This window comes from Lampetra fluviatilis, chromosome 37, assembly GCF_964198595.1.
Source record: "Lampetra fluviatilis chromosome 37, kcLamFluv1.1, whole genome shotgun sequence".
Lineage (NCBI taxonomy): Eukaryota > Metazoa > Chordata > Hyperoartia > Petromyzontiformes > Petromyzontidae > Lampetra > Lampetra fluviatilis.
Genome location: NC_136311.1, coordinates 9,716,956 through 9,742,947, shown reverse-complemented (window position 1 = coordinate 9,742,947; position 25,992 = coordinate 9,716,956). Strand labels below are relative to the sequence as shown.

The 25,992-nt window shown below is 51.2% G+C and overlaps 1 protein-coding gene across 1 annotated transcript in view; it reads right to left on the bottom strand.

The window, feature by feature from the left end:
• The window catches only part of NLK (nemo like kinase), a 169,408-nt gene extending 147,028 nt beyond the window's left edge, over positions 1–22,380 (bottom strand). Inside the window, exon 1 of the mRNA XM_078873811.1 lies at positions 20,299–22,380. Coding sequence (XP_078729937.1) covers positions 20,299–20,858 — 560 coding nt within the window. The 5' untranslated portion in view covers positions 20,859–22,380. The remainder of the gene's footprint in view (positions 1–20,298) is intronic.
• Between the last annotated feature and the right edge of the window lie 3,612 nt (positions 22,381–25,992).

Genomic DNA, 25,992 nt, shown 5'->3' with positions numbered 1-25,992 from the left:
AAGCACAGACCAGAGGTCGCAAACGGGTTTTGATTCCTTACCCCTACCCGTACCCGGCTGCACCAGGGTCGCAAACGGCGACCCGTAACCCATACCCGCCCGGGTACGGGTACCCGTTCCCTACCCGTACCCGTACCCTACCCGAAATGAGTGACAAACGGCTACTCACCAGTGACTCACGGCCTGCCCGTACCCGTACCCGGCCGCACCAGGGTCGCAAACGGGTACCCGTACCCGGCCGGGTACGGGTAGCTGGGTATCGGGTAGGGTACGGGTACCCGATTGTGACCTCTGGCGGAGACCCTGGGATCCTCTTTTCAAGCTCGCTTGTTGTTGGGCTGTCATGGGAACAGGGGCTAAACCAGCGAGCCCGGTTCCAGAACGCTGCGAGCACACATCGTGGTGGCCATAGAAACGTGGCAGGGGCGGGTACACTGGGGAGACTAAAGCCCTCCAAATATTCAACGTGGCGACGAGTCCTGCAGCGATTCAATATTTGCCAGCCAATTCAAATCCATGATCATTTGCTTGTAGGGAAACGAGTTGGAATATCTGTTGAAAGAGATTGCGCAGAGTATGTGTGTCCGTGCGTCTGGGACCAGGTTCAGAGGTTATCGGTTTAAAATAAGCAACCGTTCCCCGACAGCGAGCAGAAATGGAAAACTATCATCAGACACGCCGTCTTAAAATGTTAATGGACGTAAACGATCTCGCTTAATGGACTAACATGACAACGAAACATTGTTTTGCGAGAGTAAAACCACACGCTGGTTTTGCCAGCAAATCCGTCAAATTATCTGCACTTAGTGCATCAATAAAAAAATTATTCTCTAATTGCGTGCTGATTTTTAACTGTTTTAAGATGCCTATTTAGAGGCATGTGGCAGCACCTGATTGGGGGGGGGGGGTTAAATGTGCCACAGCCAAGCCTGCTGTACCGACGGGACCCCGTCATGGGTCAGCTGCAACCCGCAGGTGTGCAAAGTCACCCCGCAGGACAATCAACAGTCGTGGTGGGGGGGGGGCCCACAATTCCATCTCAGAATCAAGAACCATCTCCCTTTTTAACCCTCTCACTCGTATCGTTTAAAATGTTTGCCCAGTTCAGAGTTTTGCTTGCTCCCGTTGGCTTAGGCGTAACGTCACCTCGCTTACGATTTGCACAAATCGGGGAAACAAAAACCAATCTCGTGTACGCGTCACGTGACGCGCGTTAATGCGAGCCTTCACAATCGATGAATAGATGCAACCGTCAAACGTCGAGTGAGAACCAACTTCGACAAACTACAAGAAGAGAAAAAAGTTCAGTTGCAGCCCTGCAATTGCAAGCAAACACCACTGCCAGCAGGAAGGCCTCCACTTCAGGGACCTGTGGTGGTTTTACCGGACATCTGTGAATTTAACTGGAAGTCTGTGATAACAAAAGGAGCTTCATAGCTCATCGAATTCCTCCAGTACAAGTAAAGATGCCGACGTTAACTGCCAGGTGGAGGTATTTAAGAAACCTGCTTTAACTGCCACGCCGGGAGATCGAAATGCTGATCTCCGGATTTCAAGTCGAGTGCGGTAACCGTTACACCGCGGCAGCCCCAACAGAAAATCAACCAACAACAAAAAGCACTTAACGGCCATTCGTTACGTCCGACGCAACTGCATGGGAGACGTCTATTTTGTGTTTCATGAAATAATGATGGCGGTGGAGATTTCTTGACAAGTGGATGTGAGGGGAGGTCAAGTGAGGATGGGGGTCGGGGGGGGGGGCAGCAAAGTGGAGGGGGATAAGGGGCAGGGAAGGGGGGGGGCTTGAGAGGCTTAAGAAATCCAGCTTTTTTTAAATCCCTCTCAGCTTATCAGAGAGCAGAGCGCTAAGTTCCTTGTGAGACGCTGCACCTGATGTACTGATGGGAATCTGGTCGTAGGAAGTAATAATAATGCGACAAAAAAAAACAACCAACACCTCCTCCAATAACAGCAATCTGTGCCGGTACACATTCGCTACGATTCACCAGAATAATATTAACGATCCACGGATGTGGCATAAGTTCTGCACTCGCGACGTGACGCACGTACTGTAATTAAAGTGTCAACTATGAACATTATTTATGACTAATAACTTCGTAATTAATGCTCACATTTAATTGTTATTATTACCACGGTGCCATAATTTCCGATGCCTCAAACGTACCCTTGGGTTAACCTCGTGCTTGCGTTACTAATCCTTCTTCGTACGAACAGCTGCTGTCTGGCATGGCTGCACAATCAAGGTAAAGAACAATAATTGTTTGACCGTACTTCACCACGCTGGCCAGTGGAAGTTTTGTACGTACGCATGTTGAACTTCTGGTCGCACCGTACTTAGCCAATCGTGCTAATCGGAGTTGGTGAGGCGTTGGCCACCGTCCGGATTTGAACTCTGGGAAGCTTGGTTCGTAGTGCGGTGCAATAGCCGCAGCGCCGCCGCTCCACACCAGCAATCGTTAATACGCGATTGAATTCAACCGTGAATATCAACATGGGTCAGACGGGTCCCCGTGACCTCTGTAGCAAGGACAAAGTTCCACACAAATCCCCATCGCCTTCTCGCGGGCTGTGACTGTGGAACAACAGGGCTGAAGGTGTTACGACTGCGGGCGAGTTGGCCCCTTTCATAGGTGGTCATCGACACAGTTTTTTTTATTTGACCAGTTAAGGCCCTGGCTACAAGTGATAGCTCAGCAAAGTGGATTATCACGTGGACATTTATAGCAGGCAAAGACTCTAAACGTGCGTTGATTCTACATGTGGAGGGAAAAACCGCAGGGAGAGAGAACACGCAAACTCCAAATATACATCAGGCATCGTCAGGGTCAGGATCGAACCCACGAGCTCCTGCATACCAGGCGAGGTAGTTAACATCGCACCACATTCATGCACGTTCGTAATGTGGGCAGACCGCCGTACCTGTGAGAATCAGGCGCTTTCAATTCCTAATTTTGTTGAGCGGAATTAGTTCACGTGACCCCTGCAGTCACCCGCGGCGCTACAGCACACCACTAAATAAAAAATACAGCAATCAGAATCTAGAATTACATTACATTGCCGAAACGTGACAATGCATTGGATTGCAAGGGGGGGGGGGGGCGTGAGAATTATTACCAGGCATATTTTATTTTTAAATCTGCCTCAACTTGAAGTTCCTTAAGTGGTTACCGGTACCACCTGGGTAATTTCTGCGGTTGCAAACTATAGCATTTTATTGGTTAATTTGAATTTAAGAAAATGCTAAGACCATCACTTTACTTTGATTTTGCCATGCATGTAAATACACAGTACCTCAATAAAATAATGCTGATGGACGTTTTCGCATGGGAGGAACTTAAGCAAATTGCGTTCGCGAGAGCAATGTGCATAAGCAAATCCACAGCTCACCTTGGGGACGGAAGTTTTATTTTTTTTAAAGGCCACCGACACGCGTTTGTATGTTTGTACGTACGTATGTTGAACGTCTTTCGCACCGAGCGTAGCCAACCGTGCTAATCGGCGATCCATAAATTCATCCATCACAAAGCACCGTTACCGTACTAGTCAAGATGCACACTTTGAATCGATAATAATATATTTAGGCAAATTATTTGTGCATTTTATGCCACGGTCAATTAGACCAATGCAAACAAAATTGTGCAATCAATGAGTAAAGACGGACAAAAATAAAAAACGACACGTTCATGGAATCGTGACCTCCGAAATCAGAACATTTTCGTGCCACGGCTGCTAGGGTGAACGAAGAGCTGCTTAGTGATGAGCCCTTTGTTCGTTCAGCTACAAAAGGTATACAGGTCAAGGCGCAGCCCTGCAACCGCTCGCTCGCACCACTGCCAGCGAAGAGCCTCCGCGAGAGGGAGCTCTCGAGAGTCTCTCCAGAGGGCGTATTGGGCCTGCCCAGACATCATGGAAGCGGGAGACTTATCCCTCCACCGCACACGACCTGCCGATCGACTAACCGTGGTGCACCCGTTTAAAAAACTGCCGGGTGGACAGAAGTTGGTATGACGGGGAGGGGAGGCATCAGAGAATCATTTCAAGTGCCACGCCGGAAGAAATCAAACTGCCAGCCAATCTCGACATTTGAAAGTTGCAGTTGCGCTCGCCACTTTCACCGTGGCAGCATCGCCCACCCCCCGACTGCTCTCGCTGTTTTCCGCGCTCGAGGGCTGTGCATCAGCGGGGGACGTCGGCCCTTGCCGGGGAGAGAGCCGTCTGCACGGACGGGGGGGGGGCTAGGATTGCAGACCCCCCCCCCCCACCATGTCGCCGCAGCGACGGCCATTCCGGCTCCCGAGGGAAAGGGTGTGCGCGCAATAACACGCGTGCATCCACGCCGCTAATTAGCCGTGCACGCCTGCGCCGCCACTCTGAAGCGTGCCCCCCGGAGGCACGAGCTCACAGACGCACGCACGAGGAAGCGAGCGAGCGAGCGAGCGTTCGATGCTCGGGTATGCGTGCGAGTGCCCGGCGCGTACGTGTGCGACGCGCGTTGTGCCCGTGCTCTCACATGGCCACACTGTGCTGGATTATGCTCGAGGCCGGCTTTTAATTTTCCGGCCGGCCGCCTCGGATGGGATTTACAGGGGCGGCGGTGCGTGGGGGGGTGGGTGGGTGGGTGGTGTGGTGGGGGGGAAATGGCCCACTGGCTTGCGTGCATAACAAGCCACAAGTAGACATATATATATTGCTCGAGCCTGCGTACAAGCGGAGCGGGACACAAATACGAGACGTAAGCACGCCTTGTTGTCGTTGGCTGGATTAGCCTTGCGTAGTGGTGGCAGCAGCATTTATCCGAGGTGCGTGCATTGTTCACAGCGGCCGAGTTGCATGTGCTCACCAGGGCCCATTTACTACGGCCATCTGACCTGTTAGCGGACGCATTTTTTCAAAATTTTTACTCAACAAGAGCCCGGTCCAGAGCTGTTAGCGCACGCTTAATTCAAAATGTCTTTTGCGACGAACTCCACAAATAGCCCTTATCAACCCGGTGCTTTAAATCACGAGCGAGCGCGTTCGTAGCGCGGCACTTTGTCAAAAACGCACTTTGGAAACTGGGCGCTGTCGAGGGTGATCGTCGTTCAGGCGTTCCCACGAACGTAACGACCCCCAAAGAAACACTCTGGACTTTCTCCTTAAGGTTCCGATGTTAAGGAGCTAAACGATAAACAATTTTATTCCACCAGTCAAGGCCCTTCTTCATAAGCGAGCCAGGCCCTAAATGATAGCTCAACGAAGCGATGCAACTCTGCGCTTACTTGCATACGTCACGGCTGGCGGAAGGGCTTCTACGAGAAGGGCACTTTGGCCTACTCTTCCAAAGTATGAAAGTCTGAGTTGACCCCGGACAGTGATTTGAACTCTTACATTCAGATTGCAAGTCACAAGAGCCCCTGCTATGCCACGAATGATAACAGAAGAACACAACGTGTAGCAAAACACGCCGTTGCACTGTACTACGCTCACACATCTATGTTCCCCCACCTTCACCGAGCCGCACTGGCCAGAATGGCGAAGTATGGTCAAATAACCCCCCCCCACCACCGCCCAAGATCCACACAATGTGGGAAGACAAAGGATCAGATTTGTTGTGTGGCCTACGCGCACCACCGTTTAACGGGGCTACTCCTGTGAACAATGTAAAAACGGGGGTCCCCCCCCCCACCCTCCTCCTCTTCAATGTCCACCCGACAGCAGATGGCACTCCGCGATAATTGTGCACACCGCAGAAAGAAAAAAGAAACTTGCAAATCGCAGGGCTCTCTTGAACTCGCTCGGCGGCGAGCACGCGAAAACCGTGGGGCAAAGACAGCTGCCGGGAGAGTTGGGCGCTTGTTTTGCGAGGTTCCTGATCGCACTGCCTGCGAATTAAAACCTGGGGGTGGGGGGGTGTGGACGCGCCAGGTTACGGTGCGGTGTATTTTTAAAGCCTTTATATTAAGTTCGCTTGCTTGGTTGTTTGCGTGCTTGCTTGCTTACGACCGTGCAAATCTTTCGGTCGTTTTTTAACCCACTTCCCGTGATCCAATCGAGCTGACATTTTCCACACAGACTCGTTGTGACAATTTATTTTCGTGAAAAAATGTTTCCAAAATTTTACACTGTTTAGGGAATTTTTTTAAAATATTTAATTACCAATTGCTTAATGCTGGCAGACAATCATCTGACCCATAGGTGGCAGCCATCTCAAGCCAGAGGACGAGAGGACTCTAGCCGCCACGCATATAAATGATTTAGAGTGAAAAACTTTGTTTTTACGGGTTAATTTTTTCGAGGTTAAAATGACACGCTCGCAAAACGTGTACAGCCACATCCCCGGGTTTTTACGGGTCGGGCATGCGTTCCTGGAAGGTGCGATGAATAATCGGAACGGCGCGAGTCAAAGCGATTTTTTTTTCTCTTCTCCCAAAGTCACCGAAATACCGTACACGTGAATAATGAATTGTACCCTACGGTTCGAGTACATTTCTTCCGTACGTGCGAGGCAAAGTTGTTTGCTTGCAGGGTTGGTCAAGGCAATGGCCGAGGCGACGGATAACGAGGAAGGGCGGAACGATGCCGCCAGCGACGTAGGTGCGGGGTTGAGGCGACGCAAATCGGGTAGCGGTGTCAACGATGAAGTGACTACGTGTTCGCGAAACGACGTACAAGGGAGAGACGTAAATTGGGGGGATATTAAACTTAATTTGGAGCTTTCGTGACTGCAGGAATTATTCTTTGGTTCTTTTGGTAAAGTCACGTATAAAGATAAAATAATAAATTAAATTAAATACTAGCATATTATTGTTGAAGATGGCAGATATGTATTTTATTTCGCTGTGGATACGACCGTTTTCAAAGTTATAAAATGCACCTGTAAATTAAAAGCAAAAGTTGGGCAGAAAAATAATTTGACTAGGCTTTTGCTTTGCCGAATTATACAATATTCAGAATTATTTACAATGTCACTCTCTCCACCCCCCCCCCCCATTGCCTCCTACCCCAATAATTATTTTCAAAATTTGTTTTCCAAACTCTTCAAACACCATACATGTTGACACACGGCCGCATCAACTCCATCCAAAACTTTGGATTTGTCTCGCAGACCTCAGGGATTCGTACCTCGGTTCCCCTTCCCATTACTTCTTGATGTCGGTGTCGACGACGTCTCTGAGAGGGTTGGCGTGCACAGAGTGAGTGCATCAGCAAGGTAAAGTGCAAAGCAACAGGTCTGCACTGACGCTCGCCACCGGACTGAGTCGTAGTTATGGTCGTGGCGCGCGGCGTCTCACCACGTGCGTGCCGAAATTTGACAATTCGGTACGGCAATTCGGCTCGTGGCGAATTTCAAATGAACCGTATACACGCCGAAAGTGCAGCAGCGCCGAATTATCCCCAATTACGAATGATCAAGAACCGAAATAATGAGGTTTTAACTGTACGTGTATTCCGGAGAATGTGTTTTTAATATTAGTTGTTAAAGACCATCTTCCGAAAAAGTACTCTCCATAGTAATGCATCATCTTCTGGAAGATGCGTGCAAACATATTTGTTCAGAATAAATCAGAAAACGAGGCGACTCTCTCCCAACGCTAAGCAGCGCAAGCCACGACCATCTTCTGCAAGATGGCTCTCAATAGAGCAGTGCATTCTACCGATTATAAAACCGCACACTATTTTTTCGTCTCAAAATTACCCCAAAGTTTCGGGCGCATCTTACTTTTCCGAAGCATCTCATAATACGGAGAAGCGGCGTAGTTATTTCATGCTATGTACTTAATGCAGTTAAACCTGTCAGTGTTGTGACGAGTGATTTTATATCTATTTTTAAACCGAATACTGCATTCATCGTAATTCCACCACCATTATCGTAAAACCTATCCAAAGGCGGTGGGGAACTAGGGAACGTTATTACGAGCGGTTTACGTATTTTAAAAAAACACATTTAGACAGTTAATTTCATCGAATTACATTTTTATTCCTTCGAAAATTTGCAACATAATTGCGCGTGCAAATGTCACACTGCTTAGGGCTCAATTTTCCTGCGAAAAATAAAAAGAAAAAACCTCCCTCCCTTTTCAATGCAAAAATGCCGATTTACCGCGGTAGATTGTGGCGCCGGGCTTTTTCTTTCCCGTCCGCCACCAACTCGGCGGCGTGGCATTCCTGCGGCTCTGTGCTCCGGCACATCCCCGGCGGAGGCGGCACACTCCAGACCGTAATTCTTTAACTTTTAATTACAAAAAACCAACGGCCACCCCGGCAACTTCACAATGTCAGTTCGGGTTACGCACACGGAACATTCGTGATGTGCGCGACAGTGGGCTCCGTTGCCCCCCCCCGCCCTCCACCCCTCTGGGGGCAATTAGTCTGGAAGCGTCAGACCGCATTTTTTCCTGGAATAATCAAAATCGTGATTTAATAAACTGGAAAAGGAATCCGATGAGCTATGAGGATCTATTTTTCACAGACATCCAGTCGGGGCGGGTCAGCAAGTTTCATCAACACATGGTACAAAAAAAACGACAAGCAAGTCGCAAAATAAGAATGGAAAGTATACAAGTAGAAATTGCCGACTCGTCAACACCAACTGCAAGCTCGGGCAAGGCAGCAAAACAACAAGTCCCAGAGAGGGATGGGACTGGAGGTTCGCACACCACGCTGAGAACCACAGCGACCCGAGTTCGATTCCATGCCGTGGCTTCGCACCGGAGCAGCCATCTGAAGCCGGTTCCGGACCTCCCCACCACCAAACCGAGTCCACGCCGTTCTTACGCCGCCGACATTGCGTGGCGACGCACCATCGTGCAACCACTGCGACCGACACCGCACGGACGAGACCTCCATCCAGCAGTGGACTGACAAATGGACGCCAGCATATTTATTTATTTACCTTTTATTATTGGCAGCTAAATTAGACGTGACTGCCGCCGTGGAGTTACGACGGGGCAATATGATGCGGTCGGCTGCTTGTGTTAAGCTTGGTGTAAAAGACGACACCATGACAGCCAAGCGCAGGGTCACAGTACAGAGGTCAAACGGTGCCCTCTCACCTCCATTCAAAGCTTCACCTGTCGCACTGGATGCAATTTCACACTCAAAAGCACCACACGAGCAGCTCGGCACAATGGGACATGCTATCCTGGACAACACCCCAGGGGCTGTGTGGTGGCCAGATGCTAGCAGTACAGCAAGCAGGCTTGCGAGCCGACTGCTCAGATCTACGTGTGATGTTCTCCGATATGCAGGCGTCTACTCTGGTCGGGTACTCGGGTTTTCTCTGCCCTCTAAAATCAGCCATCAAGTTGTTCTTTCGCTCGACGAGAGTGAGCGAATACTGTGCGGGATACAGGCAGAAATGATGATTAGAAAAGGAATTGGATGTGTCGATACAGGACACTAAAGAAGACGGGTTTTGAAACTTAGCGAAACTCGTCCTGGATGAACAAAACCTTCATTATCATTAATATGATGGTGGTGACATTCTTTCATTATTCACTGCTCACACATCATGGGTGCAGACATCTGGTTTCGGCAAGAGAAGTCGGAATGTATGTGCGATTTCTTTTTTAAGACGTTGAGGGCGGTTCTAATTGCTGCATACAGATTTACTCCAAACACACACATATCAGTGGGTGTGTAATTAACATTTTCAATTCTGGAATTGATTCGCAAGAACATTGCGATTAAAGTGCTCGGAGAACTGACAATTGGTATCAATGCTGAGTAGTCTGTAAGGCTGCTTTACATTTTATTATTTCGCAACACCGAGCACCGTTAGATTTTCCAATGCACATTTTATAGTATTCTGCTTCCTACTTAAGTCATATATCCCATGACTCGTGGTAAAAATTCTACTTCTGTATATTAAATCAAGTACAGTTTTGGACTTTTTAAGGAGGGAAATATGTATTTACAATTAAAACCCTCGCAAAAGAAGATGAACACAACCTCTCCCATGAAAGACACATTCCCCATCATCCCAGGGCTGAATTGATTAACAAATATTTGCTGGATTGTTATTGGTCGACTGGAGTAGGTAGGTGACATGTGACTACGACGCCACGACCATTGCGTGGAGGCATACCCTGGATACGGTGTGCAGAGGAGGGAAATAATTTTCTGGGTTACCAACTCCGCAGAGCCCGAGATGATATTAAGCGCTGCCTACATCGCACTAACTGGCACGGCATGCCCGCCGAGACATTTCCAGAGAAAGCCCGTGCTTTCACAAGCAGGTATGCATGTAAAGCAGTTAGGCACGCATGCGTGAGTGTATGCGTGTCCTCATTTATCTGGATGCCCCATTGGCTTCCGACATTTAAATATAAAGTGGATCTTTTTCCAATCCACAATGGATTATGGGCGACCATCAAACGGCCTACGCGGGCCTGTGTTCCACGCAGTGCGCGCACAATTGCAATTTTCGCTTCTCCACCCACTGAGGCAGAAGCATTTTCATGTTACTGGGTGTTCAAGATGGCCTGTTTTTATACTAGAACATACCACGATAAAAAAAAAAGTTAATACAAACACGCACACGTAAAATTCCAAACTACCCCATCTATAAAGCGCCGCTCACATTTTCCACATTTTCGCTTTGACCCACACGCACATTTACAATGGTGGTAAAAGGTTGTTCCCTATTGAGCAACGGAACACTTAATGAAGTGCGCATGGGCTGTATCTTGGACATTTCTGTTAGGCCAAAGCACAGCTGGCCCAAGCTGATAAAGGCTTACCTTGCCCACAGCCCACAAAACCTTGCACACCCGTGCCACATAATCCAACAATGCCCTGGGTCAAGAGCTTTCGACATTGTAACAGCATCGGCAGACGGTTTTTTGTCAGTCACACAACATCATACACAAAAACAGTGGGTAGCAAGTACCTTCATACAAAGCCTTCTATTCATTTACTTTCACTGCAATTAAGGCAAATGAAACTAATTCATTGGCGATGTCGCATTAAATAAAAAGCCGATCATCTTATTCAAAATAAGTGCCTTGTCATTTGAAAAAAAAACATTAAATTTTTCTACGTACATAGATTGGCTGGAATTATGTCTCAGGGGTAAAACTATTTCGGGTAGCAACTACCGTCTTCTCCAGATTATGCGACGTTCCAGAAACTACAATGCCAATAAAGTTGAAATAATATGATCTCACACACACATGTGTACCACACTATAAAAACGCACAACCTCAACTCTTGTTTTAAAACGCAGGAGAAAAAAATTGCATCTTAAAATGCGGAGAATACAGTTTATACTACTGTTAGGGCAAAAGGTAGAAAGTTAAACGCATGGAGACGGGCATCACTGTCGTAACACGTGTGGGGAGCGGCAGTGTGGCGGTTACCGCGCTGCGCTATGAACCCGGCGACCCGAGTTCGATTCCCGCTCACGACCAACACCGGTGAAGATTATCTGAACCGGTCCTGGGCCTCCCCTAGGTCGACTCAGCCTCAAAATAAGTACCTGGTGCGGTGTGCAGTAAACATCGCCACGAGGGAGACAAAGGCGGCCGGGCGTGGTGCCGGCCACCCACCCCCTCGTGTGCCGTGCTGACCTTCATAGGTGCTCGCTAACAGCACTTGCCCCAACAGTCTGTTAAGGCTACACGGGGGATCTTTGTCTTTTTAGCCGTTCGGATATTAACAGTTCAAGCACCAGGGGGGGTGGGGGGGGCAGGCAGGGGGGGGGGGGCCCAAACCCGGTCACCTAGAACTAAGTTGCAAGCCACAGAGTGTCTCAATTGTTCCCACAGCGTTTGGTGCAAAGGCAACACAGAAGCACAGAGGACTTGCAGTCCTCGAGGCGATGCTCACAGATCCATCTGTTGGTGACGGCGGCAGACCGAAGGCGTCGTTCCAAAAATCACTCGCCTCCGTTCATCAATCGTGTGCGGAGTAGATTGTGTACAAGGCGCGACGCTAAATAGCCACGAGGAGTTGTACCATCTACTTGGTTCTTTCGGTAAAGTCACGTGACTTTACCGAAAGAACCAAGAAGATGAATCCCTGCAGTCACGAAAGCTTTAAATCGAGAGTTGTACCATGTTCCGGCGGAATATAAGACGAGACTTTTTTCAATGTATTTAACGGTAAAAGTTTTGGGGGGGGGGGGGGGGGGCCGGGTGGGGGGGTTGCATCTTACGCAGTAAAAGTTGGGAGTGAGTCTTATAATATGGTAGGTGTGTGTGAGATCAGACTTGTATAACATTATTGGCACTGGGTACACGTTTGGGGTGCCGTTGTATTTCCGGAGCATATTCTAACCCAGAGCTCACGGCATTATTTATACTGTAATTTAGTAATGTGTTCTTTACCCGAGGAGATACAATACTGATTATCGGTACTGTGGTGGCGATTACATTACAATCCTCGACTCCTCTTCCACCACGTTATCATCTTGTGCAACCGCGTGGTCCAACGGTTATCAAGTGTTCTTACAGTTAATGAGCTCATAGCTTTGAACGTAACCAGACCTCTGGCACTTAAAACAGAATCTGGGAACGTTATCCAATAACACAGTTTGCACCGACATAAATGCGGCTCTTCTAACACTTTTAAAAAACAATGGTCTTGTTTCTTTCTAGATTTGAAGCTTTCGTGACTGCAAGGATTCATACTCTTAGGTAGGTAAAAATAAATAATACAAATATTAGAAATAATAATAGAAAGAAATAATCAATCACGACGTTTCGGAGGCAACACAAGTCTCCGTCATCAGGTGGGACCGTCACAGCTAAATAATGGTCTTGCTTGCCACAGCCAATTAATGCAAAATTACTGACGGCTTTCTAAACCGTCTCTTTGCGAATGCTTGCCAGGGACCCAATGTATCGTGTGTGACATTTTGAGTGGTGGAGGGTTGAAAATCAGCTGCAGCTCAATATCTGGCACTTGGGTAAGAGCCGTTATTAAACAGGGAAGGGCTGCGGGCTTGCGAGGGCATTCACCAACTCGCGGTTGTCACGGACTGCCGACACTTTGACGTTGCTCAGCCGCCGCAGTGACCCCATGCTCTATCACAACGCGCAGGACGCGGCGAATTCATGCAAGTCGTGTTTATTCTGACTGGCAGGCCCTCGGAGACTCGCGCGACACCGTCGGCGTGGGCCGTGCGTGCGCGTCGAACGAGAGAGAGGAAAAAAAAACACTTTTAAAACAAGCCGAGCGCCGAGAAGCGCAGAAAGCCATGGGAAGTCCTTTGAGTTGTCACACGTTCAGGCTGAACCAAAGGATTATGCCTACCTCCTGTCCGCGGACCTGGAAAACGTAATTCCGGTGATGTGGAAGCTATTTGATGTACCTCAAATATGGCAGATGGCCTTCAAAGCACCGTGGGCCTTGTGATTTTTCTGGATGTTCAACTACACACGGGAAAATCAACTTTGCAACGCGTGAATAAACGGACTTCACTTGCCGCATTACTTCTGCACTGTAGTCCATTGCAGAACAAATGCTGCTCTCGGTTTTACAATTGGCTCATCAGACACCAGATAAATAAAAGTGCATTATGCAAAAGCTTCCACGCTTAAAAAAACAAGTGTTAGGTCCTTCAACAATGTACCTGAAGTTAAATCCATTGTGACCGGAACACAGACCCAAATTTCAATATCGGAATGGAATTTTATAGCAATATGCCGGCTGTGCAGTGTACGTCTGTGACTCGGTGTATTGCAGGCAAGGGTTGGAGGATCATGCAAACCCATGATATTCCCACGAGAGGTGGTCAAGAGACAATGGAAAGTGGAATTGTGAACCTTCCTGCGCAAAACTTGAGAACGTTATCTCCCCTTCTTCTTGGTTCTTTCGGTAAAGTCACGTAGAAGGGAAATAATAAAATAATAAAAATAAAACATAATAAAATACAATTCTCGCGACGTTTCGGCCACAACGCAAGCAGCCGTTCTCAGGTGAAGAACAGGTCTGTCGGGAAGACAGCGTCTGAATGAAACACCACCAGGCTTGGAGCGTATATTTAAGCTGGGTTGGAGTGGGAAGAGCGCCTTGACAAAATAATTTGCATATCAAGAGGAATTTATTAAACTTATTAAATTCCTCTTGACATGCTGTCTTCCCGACAGACCTGTTCTTCACCTGAGGACGGCTGCTTGCGTTGTGGCCGAAACATCGTGAGAATTATTTGATTATGTTTTATTTTTATTCTTTTATTACTTCCCTTCTACGTGACTTTACAGAAAGAACCAAGAAGATGAATCCCTGCAGTCACGAAAGCTTTAAATCAAAACGTTATCTCCCCGTATGCGTGGTGAATGTTGCCTGGGTATTCTGCTTTCCTCTCAAACATAAAACGCACCATCCTGGACTCTCACCTAGATACGGAAGAACGTGGACGTCCAGAACAAACACCTCATTCGAGACCCCTCACAAACATCGCACCACCTGACTTTCACATTCCTCAAAGAAGCCGGCGTAACCATCAACCGCATCAGAAGATCAGCAGGCCGATGTGCACATCTCCTCCATAAATATAAACCACAGTGCAACTGTGACCATGTCGCCCAAGCTACTGACCACATAGTAAACCACTTTAGTTCGCGCTCCTTCAATGGAGGAAGAGCAAAACTACCTAAACTTCATCCCGAAGCCTTCTCGTGGCTAGCAGACCTCGACATTGCACTCGGCTCCCGAACATATTGCCATAATACGCGAGAATAGCAGGAATTGGTCAAACGTCCCAATGCATGACCCCCACGAATGAGAGTCTTGAGACTCTGAAACGATTTCCCGGATACATTAAACCACACAAAACCACGTACGCACTGCTACACACGGCATGCTGCACGACACAGGAGTGCGATGGTGCTAGGGTGAAAAGCAGCACTCCACAAACATGGGAACAGCGTAGCCGGGTCCTCAGCGGTGGTCCTCTATTCAGTTGGCAAGGTAATGCTGCAGCCCCTGGAATATCTTGTTCACACCATTGCTGGCAGAAGGAGGAGCTCTTGGACAGCCTCTCCTAGATTGTATTTTGGCCTCCTGTCCCATGCTGGCCAGACATCTGGGGAAGATGTGGGAGGCACCCCCCACACATTACTTAGAACCGCCAATCGACAAATCGTTTTCAACCCATTTATTTATACTTGCTGGGTGGACAGAGGCAGAGGGAGGGTGGATTTAATAAACCTGCAGCACTGTTTATACTGCCGTGCCGGGAGTCCGAACCGTCGACGTCTGGATAGCAAGTCCAGCGTGTTAATCTTTTACACCACAGCATCATCCCGTAGTACACAACGACGCACACAAAGCGCGTACACATCGGCGGAATGTGACAAGCTGCAGCACAGAAGAGTGAAACGGTGCGAAGGTGAAAACCACAACTCCGGTACCGACAGGGGAACGTGTAGTCCTCAGCGGTGCTTTCTGTAGAATAAATACAATATAATACAAAACACGTGGCATGACACCGTGGTGCACTGCTATGCGCTATTACGCCGAGCAGGGTTCATCCTGGACAGTACTTGGGTGGACGACTACCGTGCATAAAAACAGGTACTGTAGGCAGTGAGCGAAGGTGCGATTAATTATCAGCAGGGACGGCATTGCATCGAAATCCATTGTTGCATTGGTAAAGTGCTCCCTCTCTCTATACCTCCTCGCCTTTAGCAACCCACACTGAAACAGTGTGGTGAAATATGGTCAAATAACCCCCATGGCCCACCCACGGCATGGGGGAGGAGGCCCTTGTCCAAAAGCGGACTGACAAATGAGGGCCGTACACACACACACACGGCACGACAACATTTGACAGTACACTCAACCTTTTATCTGGGGTCTTCCAGACCGGTCAGAGGCGTCGTAGAACATGGAGCGACAAGACACTTTACCCCACCCCCACTGCACGCAGTGGAAGATTTGGGACACAGCACTGCACACACTTTGAAATATTTTGTGTTCTTCTAAAACTGACACGGCCATCAATTTGCCAGGGCCATCAATTGGAGGAAACTCGCGTCGATCGGTGCTTTTGGTTTGAGTACCACACTGCTGGTTGCGAAAATCTAAAACACAGTATTTCCATTCCCGGCACATCACATCCAGATATCCATCTGGCTGAAGTCGTGGAAACTGGTCAAAAAGTGCCGACTCCAGTTTACAATGCGAACATGGAAATTATTTCAGTGAGAAATTAAGCCCCGGATGTAGCGCTAACACATTTATTTTGGTGAAGCCGTGTTATCTTGTTGTGTGCAAGCAGTTTAATTGTAATCGTTTCACTACTTAAACCTCCAAAAAAGGACCGTATTTTGGTATTCCTTTGTCAAGTCATCACAATCAACCGTGGGATGTCCTGCTTTCGGCGGAGAAGCAAATGCGGCAACGCTGCCTCCACGGTCCTCAGCACACGTGGAGTAAATGTTGCCAGCTGTCCGACTGGCACTCAACCACGTTTCATCGCGACGTGGCACCAGCAGCAGCAACGCACACCATAGATACCGCAATCACCATGGCAACTCGAATGGGTACCCCCCGAACAACCAACGGAATTCTAGATTTGAAGCTTTCGTGACTGCAATGATTCATATTCTTAGGTTGTTTTTTAACAACTCTGGCAACCCCCCCCCATCTCAGCCAGTCTACATAACAAAGGCTCAGTCCTTTGTTATGCAGACTAGCCATAGTTTCAAGCCGTACCAACCTTACCATATTAATAAAAAGGGGGCCTGTCCTGACTCATCCCCCCCTCAACCAGTATATATACGGAGTAGTATCTCTTGGAATTTCTCATTTACTTGATACAGCAAGCGTGCTGTGACGGTTCCACCTGAAGACGGAAGCTTGTGTTGCCTCCGAAACGTCGTGATTTTTATTTTACTTTTATTAACCAACGGAATAACGGCAGCGTCCGTCGAGCAGGCCACGCGATAAGATTGCGATCGTGAGATGTATCCTCAATTAAATCATCAGCCATGACCAATCCACTGCTGGATGAAAGCCACTCTCACTCAGAGTCGCCGCCATCTCTCGAGACCCCGAGACGTAATAATCCACCGACCGCAGCTCTACAGGAGCTACATTTTATCGCTCAAAACTCCCGTGGATGATGGACGTACTCTCGGACACGTTCTACTCCGGGCATGGAACGCAGCACGTTAGCGGAGATAAATAAAGCAAGCGGCGATGTTTTAAAAAATTTTAAAAAATAGCAATCGCAAAAGGGATGGGTCGCGTTTGCCTACATTGACCCGTAGCTTGATGACATCACCGGCTTATCTCCGAGTCACAAGAGGCTGGAAAAAATATAATCGGTGTAATCCTCTAGTTGACAAAATTAAGTAATGCACTGCACTGCAATGATTGGTAGTGGCGAACCGGTGGTGGGGTGGGCTGGGGGGGGGGATTAAAGTCGGAGGAAGAATTACCCCTGGTTATCCACGTGCTCTCCACAAAGACAGGTCCATGGGTGGCAAGGGGTCTCTCTCTCTCTGTCTCAAAACGAACTGCGGGGGAAATCGACGAGAAATTCGCCAATGGCAAAACGGCACTGGCCGAAGGTGATGCGAACCCACGTGGGGGGTTTGGTGGAGAAACGACGACGTTCAATTAAGTCCCCATCATTGATCACCGCTGTCAATCACGCACGCTGGCCAGCACGGCTACCGCCGCTCGCTCGATAAGGAGGAGAAACCGTGTGTGTGTGTGGTGTGTGTGTGTGTGCGGTGTGTATGTCATGTGTGTGTGCCGTGTATGCGGTGTGTGTGTGCGGTGTGTGCGGTGTGTGTGCGGTGTGTGTGTGCCGTGTGTGTGTGCCGTGTGTGTGTGCCGTGTGGTGTGTGCGGTGTGTGTGCGCGGTGTGCGAGTGCCGTGTGTGTGCGGTGTGCGGTGTGTGTGTGCCGTGTGGTGTGTGTGCCGTGTGGTGTGTGCGGTGTGTGTGCCGTGTGGTGTGTGCGGTGTGTGTGCGGTGTGTGTGCGGTGTGTGTGCGGTGTGTGTGCCGTGTGGTGTGTGCGGTGTGTGTGCCGTGTGGTATGTGCGGTGTGTGCCGTGTGGTATGTGCGGTGTGTGTGCGGTGTGTGTGCGTGCCAGTACCGTGTGTGTCCTGTGCGTGCCGTGAGCGTGCCGTGCGCGGTGTGTGTTTGGTGTGTGTTTGGTGTGTGTGTGGTGTGTGTGCGTGCGGTGTGTGGTGTGCGTGCGGTGTGTGGTGTGCGTGCGGTGTGCCGTGTGTGCGTGCGGTGTGTGGTGTGCGTGCGGTGTGCCGTGTGTGCGTGCGGTGTGTGGTGTGCGTGCGGTGTGCCGTGTGTGCGTGCGGTGTGTGGTGTGCGTGCGGTGTGCCGTGTGTGCGTGCGGTGTGTGGTGTGCGTGCGGTGTGCCGTGCGTGTGTGCGGTGTGTGCGCGTCCACTATTATCGCAAAAACCCAAATGCAACGACGCCTCCCTTAAGTCTTCGCCTCGCTTTGTCGTGCGTGGCGGGGTTCGTCTACCTCCGGTCACCGGCACACGCACAAGCTCGCCTCGTCTCGCTTTTGTTCAACAAAGCCATGCAAAGGTGGTGTGGGTGTGGGTGGGGGGGGAGACACAGCGGCAAGAACAAAACAAGCCAGACGCAAGGAAGGACGACCTCCAGACCCCCTTCCCTCGACCCAGTGCAGTCAAACGAGATCCTCCCAATAGCCAGCGGGCTCAAGAGAATGAGAAGAAGATGCCACCTGAACAACAACAAAGACGACAAACACCCCCCCCCCCCTCGTGTAGCCCTGTAACAGACTGTTAGGCCACGTGTTGTGAGCGAGTAGCAACATATGAAGGCCGGCACGGCACACGAGGTGTGTGTGGGGGGGGGGGCAGCAACCACGCGCGACCGCCTTTGTCTCCCCTGAGTGGCGATGATTACGACAACACGTGTGCAGTGCGCGCACACGTGTGCAGTGCGCGCACACGTGTGCAGTGCGCGCACACGTACACATCTTCTTGTGTCAATCCACTGCTGGATGAGTGCGTCTCCCCACGTCGTGCCGATCGTGGGGGGCCACGTGACCACTTTTTGTTGTTGTTGTTGGCTACGCTGGTCAGTGCGGGCTGCCGAGCATAGACGTTGGAGCATACATAGTACAGTCCAACAGACGGAGTTTGCTGCCCTGAATCTCCCTCCCCGTGCCAACACGGAGCCCCTCCACAACCAAAAGAGACCTGTGTGTGTGTGTGTGTTATGCAATGGTTGAGTCGGTGGTGGACCCTGCTTAGCTTCAAGAGATCTGTCCAGATCGGTCGTGTTCATTCTGTCAACCCCTTAGCAGTGCCCCCCCATCTTATTACAGACCAATTAAAACCTTATTGCTCACGCCGTGCCCTTATAAATCTCGACGTTCATCATATACACGACACAATACACGACTATACACTACACTATACACTACCCCTTATCAGTGCCCCTATCTTATTACAGACCAATTCAGACCTGATTGCTCACGCCGTGCCCTTATAAATCTCAACGTTCATCATATACATGACACAATACACTACACACTACACTACCCCCTTATTGGTCACGCCGTGCCCTTATCAATCTCAACGTTCATCTTACAAAGTCCCATCGCAAGGGAGAAACACAAACTGATTTGAAAAATGTTTGTTAGCCCAGATTGAAACGGCGTATTGGAGCTGCAAACTCAATTTCCCCGCACAAGAAGACAGCTAAACCGTATGTGTTGACTGGTTTGCGGCACACAGCCACGCACTGCTGTAACTACATAACAATAACCCCCCCCCTGTTTACACAGAAAGTCTCAGAGTCTCAAGACTGGTGAGTCAAGAGGGTCTTGCTTCATTGGAGGCGGCGGTGGGAGGTGGAGTGTAGTGTATAGTGTAGTGTAATGAGTGGTTGGTTCGGCTTTTGTGTTCGCGGAAACCGGAGGACCAGGAGATATCCCCCCACACATTTCGAGAGGCGGCGGTGTGGGGAGGTTGGGTGGTGGTGGAGTGTAGTGTATAGTGCAGTGTAATGAGTGGTGGTTCAGCTTGTGTGCGCGGAAACCGGGAGGACCAGGAGATATCCCACCACGCATTTCGAGAGAATCAACCCACGTGTTGTACTGCACTGCCATGTCCTCCCCAACCACGCAGCCGCGCGTGTGTTTTTTTTGTAGAGTTCCACCTACACCGTTCATCCCAAACATCCTTTGACCACAGCCGTGCAACAACCACCACCACCACCACCAAAGCCGATTACCGACCGACCTTGCTGCTGCTGCTGCTGCTATTGTTGTTGGCCACGCGGCACTTTATTAAAAAGAAGACGAGGCAAGGAGGTTGAGTGAAGATCATCGCCTTACCAGACAACGCCGAACGCGCCGTAGCCGATGGGCCGATCCGGCTCCACGTCTCCCGCGGGAGGCAGCCGAGGTCCTGCCGGGGCTTGCTGCTGCTGCTGCTGGGGCTGCTGGGGTTGGTGGTGCTGCTGATGATGGTGATGCTGATGCGAATGTACCGCTGCAGATGCGGCAGCCTGCACGGGCGCTGCGGGTGCAGGCGAGGGGAAGTAAGGCTGCCTCGAGTCGTGAGGACCCGACGCCGGGTGCTGAGGATGCACCGCTGCTGCAGGATGTTGTTGTTGTTGCTGTTGTTGTTGTTGCTGTTGTTGTTGTGGCTGAGGCTGCGGGTGGAAGTGAGCGGCATGCTGCTGCTGCTGCTGGCTGTGGTGCTGCTGCTGCTGGCTGTGGTGTTGCTGCTGCTGGCTGTGGCTGTGGTGGTGGTGATGGTTGTGGTGGTGGTTGTGGTGGTTGTGGGCCGGCCCCACGGCCGCCGTGGCCGCGGGGACGCCGCCGTTGTAGACCATGAGCCGAGTCGCCGTCTGCCTCTGTCCCGCGGCGGCGGCTGCACCGCACAGCGCCATGGAGGAGGAGGAGGGCAGCACGTCTTGTTCCACTGCTGCTGATGCTGCTGATACTGCTGCTGCTTCGTCTTCGTCTCGACTACTTCACTCAACAACAACAGCGACGGAGGGAGGTGGCCGAGCGTTGATGGGCGCGAGTGAGATGATGGAGCTCAAGTGGCGATGATGATGGTGGTGAAAAGGGAGATGTGGATTGATGTGGTTGGTGGTGGTGGTGGTGGAGGAAGAGTAGAGAGGGGTGGGTGGTGTGCCGGTGATGGTTCTGGGAGATGATTTAGGATGGGGGGGGGGTGCTCGTCGTGAAGATGAGCGAGGTGGTGATGCTAATGGGATTATTAGCGCTGGGGGCGGGCGGACGTGGGTGGATGATCAGCACGATGATGATGGCGCAGGTGAAGTGGTCGACAGTGAAGTGAGCAGGCGGGTGGGTGTTGGTGGTGGTGTCGGTGGTGGTAGTGATGTCGGTGGTGATGTTGGTGGTGATGTCGGTGGTGATGTCGGTGGTGGTGTTGATGTCAGTGGTGTTGGTGTTGGTGGTGATGTCGGTGGTGTTGCGAGTCGGACGAGACGCGCTGCTGCTGCTGGATGGCGATGGCCCCGGGGGGGGGGGAGGTTGCAGCGCAGCTGGTGCAGCAGGAGGTGTGTGGGGGTTGGAGGAGCAGGAGGAGAGGCCGGGGACTTGGCGCCAGTGCCCGACCACCCGACTCTCAGCTCAGTGCGTGTGCCAACGACGCCAACAACAACGCCGCCGCAGACGACGACGACAACGCAACTCGGCTGCCGCTCGAACAATCGCGACGGAGGTGGTGGCGGTGGTGGTGGCGATTGTGTTGAGTGTCCACGGCCATCCCGACCCCGTCACCCCCGCAGGGGCAGTAGCTCCAGGAGCCGAGCCCGGCGCGACCTCCTCCCCTGCTCGTCCGTTCCTGGGCAAACCCGGCCCGGCCGGGCTCGGCCACCCCAGTCCGGCCGCAACCCCAGGCCGGCTGGGCCCGGCTCGGCTGGTGCCAGCTCGCTCGGAGCTCCTCGCAGCCCGCCGGGATCCCGTCCTTTTCACGTCCCCCCTAGCCCACTCACTCGCTGTTTGTTTGTTGTATCCACGCCGATCGCCCTCGACCACTCACTCCTTCTCCTCCTGTGGCCGACGCCGGGTTGCCGATGGGAGCAAGCCCGCGCTCGTTCCCGGACTGTTGCCGAGGGCCGGCACCGCGGCGTGCGTGCGAAGGAAATGGGGAAGCAACGCGTAGCACGTCGAGTGACCCCGGGGGAAGACACCGCGGTTGTGGGGAGAGACCCAGGGAGGCAGGGAGGGAAGGAGGGCAGCCCGAGCCGCCGCCTCCTCCTCCGCCTCGTCCTCGCCGCTCGGCGCGACGCGAACAAAAGGCGAGGCCCGGGCCCGCGAGGCGCCACCCCCTGCGGCAAGCTCCGCCCACACTCGCGATCGCCCCGCCCACACTCGTGATCGCTCCGCCCACACTCGTGATCGCACCGCCCACACTCGTGATCGCCCCGCCCACACTCGTAATCGCCCCGCCCACCCTCGTGATCGCCCCGCCTACACTCGTGATCGCCCCGCCCACACTCGTGATCGCCCCGCCCACACTCGTGATCGCTCCGCCCACCGACACCGCCCACCAATCACCGCCCACCACCCGCCGGGCTAACAACGGGGCCACCCCCCCCCCCTCAAATTTATCCGCATCCGCGCGCCCGCCCCACACGCCCATTGGACGGCTGCACCGGCTCGTCCCCGCCCCCTAAACCCCCACCCCCGCCGTGGAGGCGCGCGCTCCTGGGCTCGCGACCAATAGGACGAGCGCTCTTTGTGCGAGCTCGCGTCCGATTGGCCTTGGGGGGAAGTGCTCGCTTGGGCGCGCGCACGCGCCTCGCGACGTGGGCGGGGCCGACAGCGGAGGGGGGTGGGGCGTGGGCGGGACGAGAGATGGGGGAGGCGTGGTGCGAGATGTGGGAGGAGCGTGGAGAGCACGTGGAAGGTCACGTGGGCGGGAGACAGGGCGGTCGGCGCTTCTCCCCCACAACAGCTGTGCGCGACCACGTGTGTGTGTCTGTGCAGCGAGCGACCACGTGTGTTTGCAGCGGGTCATACCTATGCGACCACGTGTGTGTGTAGCTGGTCATGCCTTGCCGAGGGTTGCAGGGGCGGCACTCAGCCTATAACACATTCCTGCGGAGGGAGCTGGTAGGAAGGTTGGGTTGCTCGGTCAATGGCCAGGGTCAACAGCGGCGTGGTGTATTCCGCAAATATGGCCGACTGTGAGGGCGGGCACAAGCCGGCGTGAGTAGGTTAAACGTTGAGTTTTATAAGGGGACCACGGGGTGACCAGCCCCTTCTCAGCCAGCCTCACCCCTCCCACCCCCCACCCAGCCCCACCCTCCCCACCCAGCCCCACCCAGCCCCTCCCTCCCCACCCAGCCCCTCCCCACCCAGCCCCACCCAGCCCCTCCCTCCCCACTCAGCCCCTCCCTGCACGACGGACACAATAATCCCCTGTGGGCTGGTGTAACCAGGAGGTTCCTACCAGTATAAAGCCAAACAAATGACTTTGTGATGCTGCGTTGTCAATTGTTCACAAGCACAGCAAAAACAAACATTCGCGTGCTATTCAGGGTCGCTTCTCGTATAGGTTTACTCTCAAGGCTCACTGACGAATGTGTAGAGGTTGTTTTTGTTGTTTATTCCTTAAACGAAGGACGCGACCCAAAAAAACACTCAATTTGTCGACGCTCGCCCGGGAGCCGGCCCGCTGCTGCTCGACACGACACGGAAGCGTCGTTAACGAGAGACGGGACCTGGAAATCACGGCCAGGGTCACAGTCATTAGCGCTCTATTGACCTTTCCGAGTTGACGCGTGAAGAGAATTCGGAGTGGCGAAACACTGACGTCACGAGATTGACAATTATGACGCACTCGACTAACTTTTAAAGTATTTATATTTTTTTGTTTAACCAAGCTTAACACTTTCGTGTCAGCCCGGGACACGCAACCTAGGTATGGCAATTATCACAGCTGTTTGTTGATTTGAGTCTTGCTGTGATTGCCTCTTGCGAGATAAATGTCCTCATGAACCGCGAACGTGAGAACGAGACCAGAATTCGCTGCCACGCTTTGGAACAGGCGTGAGAAACGGTCCTCTTTAACGTCACTGAAGGCATAATTATGCTGGTAAGAACCACCTGGTTCCACCAGCCCACAGGGGATTATTGTGCCCGTCCGTCCGTCGTGAATCCAAAAATGGGAGAGGTGGGGCTGGGTGGAGAGGGGAGGGTGGGGAGGGGCTGCGTGGGGAGGGTGGGGAGGGGCTGAGTGGAGAGGGGCTGGGTGGGGAGGGGAGGGTGGGGAGGGGCTGGGTGGGGAGGGGTTGGGTGGGGAGGGGAGAGTGGGGAGGGTGGGGCTGGGAGGGGGGTGGGAGGGGTGGGGCTGGGTGGGGAGGGGCTGGTCACCCCGTGGTGCCCTTATAAAACTCAACGTTTAATCTACTCACGCCGGCTTGTGCCCGCTCTCACAGTCGACCATATTTGCGGAATACACCACGCCGCGTGAGACAGACATTTCGGTCATGAATTCATAGCAGTGAGCAGTGCACCAGCGTGTGTCGTCAATCGGCCCAATAATATGGCGTCAGAACGATCTGACATCACGTTCATAGGCTGGTGGGTTCGCGTTTAATAGTGTGCACTCTTCAAACGGATAAAATAAATAGGGGTTAGATCGCGTCGGAAAAATGCGTGTCATAAACCCACCTCAGCCCAACACAGACAACTAATAAAGTTGTCACGTGAACAAACGTGCCAATTTATTACTGCTTCAGCACACCGGTGTGTTGGAGAGCAACCTCGCAACATATAAAAATGTTATACGACGTTTCGTTGACAGAACCAGGATTATCAGGTATTTTACTCGCGTCATCTGACCCAAAAATCAATTATAGTTCATAATGTTGATGGTGAAAGCCTACGTGTTAAATTCTTCACGCGGAGTTAATCACTAGTCCAGCTTTTTTTATTCTCAGAAACTGGAATGCACTGTATTCGAATGAGACGAACGCCCAAATTTGACATGCGTTTTTGTGAATATTTATGACTGGGTTAACATGAATTCGCTATGATCGAGAATCTGGGTTACCCAAGGTTGGACGAAACACGGATTTGAACCCCTGCCTTACCTCAGTGATGCCGACTCTGCCTCTGCCGCAGAATCTCACCGATCCCACCTGGTCATCTCGCCAGCCACTGTTGTTCCATTGCTTTTACTCCTCGGTTACCACTTCCTCTGAGCTTAATGCCCACTGAACTGTGTGTGGTATGGAATCAATGCTATTGAAATTATGCACTCCCAGAAGACATTGTGGTTGATGAGAAGTGTACATTTTAAATATATATATAATGCACAGAGAGAGAGAGATGTGTGAAGGAGATAAATGATCTGCTTATTCGTAGGCTTGTGTCACCCAATAAGAGGTTGTTTTGGGTTAACGCGTAAATATGAAGGTAAATTTATTTGTAAATATGTATCCCTCTGTTTAAGACCGAAGCAGGATGAGTTCTCCACAACTCTGGCTGTCGCCTGATGGGGCTGGTTGTAATTACCGGCGAAACGTCATAGTCGTATTGTAAACGTTGTGGGTTTACTCTCCAACACAGCGGGTGTGTGCTGAACTAGTAACGAATTGGCACGTTTTGTTTACGTGACAAACCTTACCAATGGGCTGTATCGGGTGGTGGCGTGTTTAGCGACACATTTATATTTACGAAATCTAACCCCAAAAAAATATCTTATGGCTGCTTATTCCAATTGTGTGTCATTGGGGCCTAGTTCTCAGTGCGAGTTGGGAACGCCATCGCCCTCTCGTGGCCGTGGCGAAAATGTCACAACCTTTCATTTGACCGGAATTTTAAAAGACTGTCTCTTTATGTTTACAGACAAATGAGGAGGAAAATAATAACAATAATTGTGCAAACATATGGATTTATGATGTAACACTTTCCAAAATGCGTTTGTCATCACGAGTGTTTAATTAGCAGCACGGAAGACGAGGGAGCTCTCAGGCCAAAATGCGTTTGCATATTTGTTAATAATAAAAAAAATCTACATATTCGTCAGTAACACTCGGG